This window comes from Lipotes vexillifer, unplaced genomic scaffold, assembly GCF_000442215.2.
Source record: "Lipotes vexillifer unplaced genomic scaffold, Lipotes_vexillifer_v1.1 scaffold21, whole genome shotgun sequence".
Taxonomy (NCBI): domain Eukaryota; kingdom Metazoa; phylum Chordata; class Mammalia; order Artiodactyla; family Lipotidae; genus Lipotes; species Lipotes vexillifer.
In genome coordinates this window covers 3,172,727-3,176,551 of record NW_006774065.1, presented here as the reverse complement: position 1 = coordinate 3,176,551, position 3,825 = coordinate 3,172,727, and the positions used below count along the sequence as shown (strand labels likewise).

General features: G+C 51.5%; 1 protein-coding gene across 2 annotated transcripts in view; it reads right to left on the bottom strand.

The window, feature by feature from the left end:
- Window positions 1–3,825, bottom strand: part of KDM2B (lysine demethylase 2B) — a 130,662-nt gene that overhangs the window by 96,812 nt on the left and 30,025 nt on the right. For both annotated transcript variants that reach the window (XM_007448709.1, XM_007448708.1), the window contains exon 6: window positions 3,586–3,692. In XM_007448709.1, coding sequence (XP_007448771.1) covers window positions 3,586–3,692 — 107 coding nt within the window. The remainder of the gene's footprint in view (window positions 1–3,585; window positions 3,693–3,825) is intronic.

Here is a 3,825-nt window from a genome sequence, read left to right as displayed (position 1 = left end):
GGCGGGGGGGGAGGCCGTGGCAGAAATGCATTGGCACAGCTGATATTCAGCCTACCCTGTCATCATCTTTTCCTTTTATCCTGCTTCTTCATGACACTTATCACCTCCTAAATTATATTATTCACTTGTTTGCTGGCCTGTCTCTTCTCCCAGCCAGAATATAAGCTCCATGAGAAGAGGGACTTCGTTTATTCACTGTATTCTACCAACTACTTAGAAGAGTGTCTTGCACAAAATACGAAGTAAATGCAGCAAGAGGTAACTAATACACTAGTATTCTCTTTTTCTTTTTCTTTTTTTTTTTTTTGGCCACACCATGCGGCTTGTGGGATCTCAGTTCCCCAACCAGGGATCGAACCTGGGCCACAGCAGTGAAAGCACCAAGCCCTAACCACTGGACAGCCCGGGAATTCCCACACTAGTATACTCTTTAGAAATCTTTGTCTCCCACAAAATTGCAACTACCCCTTCGACAACTGTCTCCACCCCTTGTCTTAAATAACTGAACCAAAACCCATTAAAATTCCTAACCCCCTCACCATGATCAAACGACATAAATCCTGGAACCAGGGAGAAGTCAGTCATGGGTTTGTAACCCTCCTCTCGTGCCCCCTGCAAACCTTCAGTCCGGGTGGCCCTTCAGCTGTCTCCACTCTCCAGGCACCTCCAGCATGGAGGCTCTGTGATTTCTAGAAAGTGTCGTTTTAATTAAATTCCAAAGAACCATTCTATGATCCCAGAGGACTTCATCATCAAGGGATTTTTACTTTGCTTATTAACTGAAATCAGCATCTTTTCAGCCGAACAAGTGGACTACTTCCAAGGTGACAATTTCCTTCCTAACAAGCTTCAAATCCTATAAACAAGTTCCCACGGCCACTGACAGGGTTTGTAAATCTATTTGCCACATAGTCCAACCAATATGTCCAAGACATGTGGTTCTAGAAAATTGTGTGTGAGCCTTTTTCTGGTAATTAGATAGAATTCTCAACGTATTAACAGAGCTTACTATTTAAAGGAATCTTTCAATAAAGTGTAGAATATACTGAATATCTCAGAGAGGCAAAGTAGATATTAATTGAAATCTGTCAACCAAGGCTGCCTATTTTACCTTCCTAAATACATGTCCTGTTTGTCCTGTGCTCTCCTCTAACCCTCATCTAGATGATGCAGTGGTTCCTCATACCAGTCTGCCCCCACCGCCTTCCATCCACACGGCAGCTGCAGAATTTGCAGAATACAAATCTGAACACATACCTCTCTGCTTAAAATCTCAGAGGTTTCCGACTGCTCTTAGGAGAAATACAGACCCCTCACTATGACACTGTCAGGCCCTGTCAGCCTGACCCACCCCGCATCCTGCACCATTGACCTTCCCTTGATCTGCTCCAGCCCCACTGGCCTTTCTCTGGCAAGTCCTTCAGCCCCGTCCTGTCCCCAGCCCTCCCCACCATCCCAGGCTCTCTGCACACAGCCAGAAAAGCTCTTCCCAGGCCTCTCCACTTAAGTAACTCTTCTTGCCTTTAGACTGCCGCTCAGGGTGGCCTGCCCTGGCCTCCCTAACCCAGTGAATCCCCTGGTACACGCTCCCATAGCACCGCGGGTCTCTGCCTTGTGGCCTCATCACAGCTGCAGATTTCCATCTGTTTCTCTGACTGTTGGATTAACATCTGTCTCCTGAATAGACTGTAAGCTCCATGAGGGCAGGGAGCTCATCTGGTTTTCTCCCTGCTGTATTCCTGGTGCCCAACACCAATCAGATGTTCAGTTTCTAGGCTGAATCAATCACTCACTCAATCAATGAGGGTCAGGATCTGCCTCTCACTAATCTGAATCTCACACTCCTTCCTGCCTCTCACTAATCTGAATCTCACCCTCTTTCCTCAAGCTCTGCCTCCGTGATTCCATCAAGGACCTTGGCACTTGCCTACTGCCATCCCTCCCCCACTTCCGTCCCATCTCCTCTGTCCTTTAAAGCCCAGGTCAATATCCCCTCCAAGATGATTTCCTGATGCCAGCAGCCCAAAAGGATTCCTTCTCTCCCCATTTGCCCTCTGGGAACCTGTCTCCCTCTGCCTAGGATGAGAGCTGCACCTTACCCTCATGTTAATGGCACGTTCTCCAGAAGATAGGGGCTTTTAGTCCTGTTCATCTTTTACTTCCCTGTTCCAAGGGCTCCATAAATTTTGATGTGATCGGATCGGAACAAAACAGAATTGAAAACCCTCCTACCAACCCCTCCTTGTGCCCAGTCTTTCCCTTTGAGGCAGCCCAGATCCAAGGGGTGTAAGGAGCTTCAGCTTTGAGGGTAGAAAAAAATGTCTGAGAGGTAATTAAAGAGAGAGAGAGAGCTTGAAAGCAAAACCTTGAGAAGCCCAGGGCCAGCGTGCTGGCCTCCCTTACAAAGCCTGGCACAGAGTTTGCATTCAATACGCACTGAATGAAGGGCTGAGTGAATGAAAAGTTCACAGCCTTTAAGCTCCTGGGGTCACTCCTGGCAGCGGGACTGAGCAGAGAGATGCTAATGGATTTGGAGTCACCAGAGCCAACTCTTCTAGGAAGCCCAAAGCAATAGTTCTGCCTGGGCCACGAGCATCTCCTTCTCATTTTGAAGATGGAAACACAGAGGGCCGAGATGGTCTGGGCCCCAAGGTGACTTCCTCATCCCGAGGGTCCGCCACGCAAGTCCTAGAACATGGAAGGTGCCCGTAGCCACCTCTGCCCATGTTACATAATCAGTCTCAGGACTTGCTGGTCACACCGCACGTAGTGACGTCCCTGCAATTAGATGTGTCCACCTTCCCAGCCCACCACCAACCTCCCGCTTAGGGGGCACCGTCTCCCTAAGGAATGTCTGGTGAGGAAGTGGCCCCTGGCTTTTTTCAGGAAAGGTTCTTCTCAATCAGAGGTCCCAGGTCTCAACAGCAGGAAGCAAAAAATACCAGACCCCCTACCCAGCCCTTGGCAAAAGTAAAGGGTCCGTGGCAGACCCCTAAAAATCCCAGGACAGGGCTTCCCTGGTGGCGCAGTGGTTGAGAGTCCGCCTGCCGATGCAGGGGACACGGGTTCGTGCCCCGGTCCGGGAAGATCCCACATGCCGCGGAGCAGCTGGGCCCGTGAGCCGTGGCCGCTGAGCCTGCGCGTCCAGAGCCTGTGCTCCGCAACAGCGGAGAGGCCACAACAGTGAGAGGCCCGCGTACCACAAAAAAAAAAAAAAAAAAAAAAAATCCCAGGACATGCTGTCACTTGGAGGGAGAAGACGAATGTTTGACAAGTACACAGACACACACGCACGTGCGCACACACGCGCGCACACACACGCGCGCACACACAGATGCACACAGAGATGGTTCCCATTACTCTTCCTCCTCTTCAGATCACATCCCCCCAGGGAGAGCTGGCAGGGAGGCCAAAGAACTATATGGATGGAGAATCCAGACCCGGAGCAGAATGCAGAGCCCCTGCATTCCAGGGAAGCGAGATGCCAACCTGCACACACCAAGGACCCCCAGCCCTCACGTCCCAGCAGCGACCCCGCAGGGCCGTGGCCCACTGCCAGCCCCCGCCGCCCACAGGCAGCCTTACTTCTTCACTTTCGGGTACTTCATCTCTGCGATGGCATTCGTGGCTTCCGTCTGCTTCTCCTTCAAGTGCTGGGGCCACATGTTATCCACCCAGTCCACCAGGTCTACCTGAAATCCAGCCAGGCCACCGTCAGCACTTCCTGGCTCCGAGTGCCCTTAGGCACCCCATCACCACACCTCAAACCTCCTCCCCCTTGGGCCGGGGAGGGGACCGCAGCCGCAGCCGGGGTGGGGGGGGGGG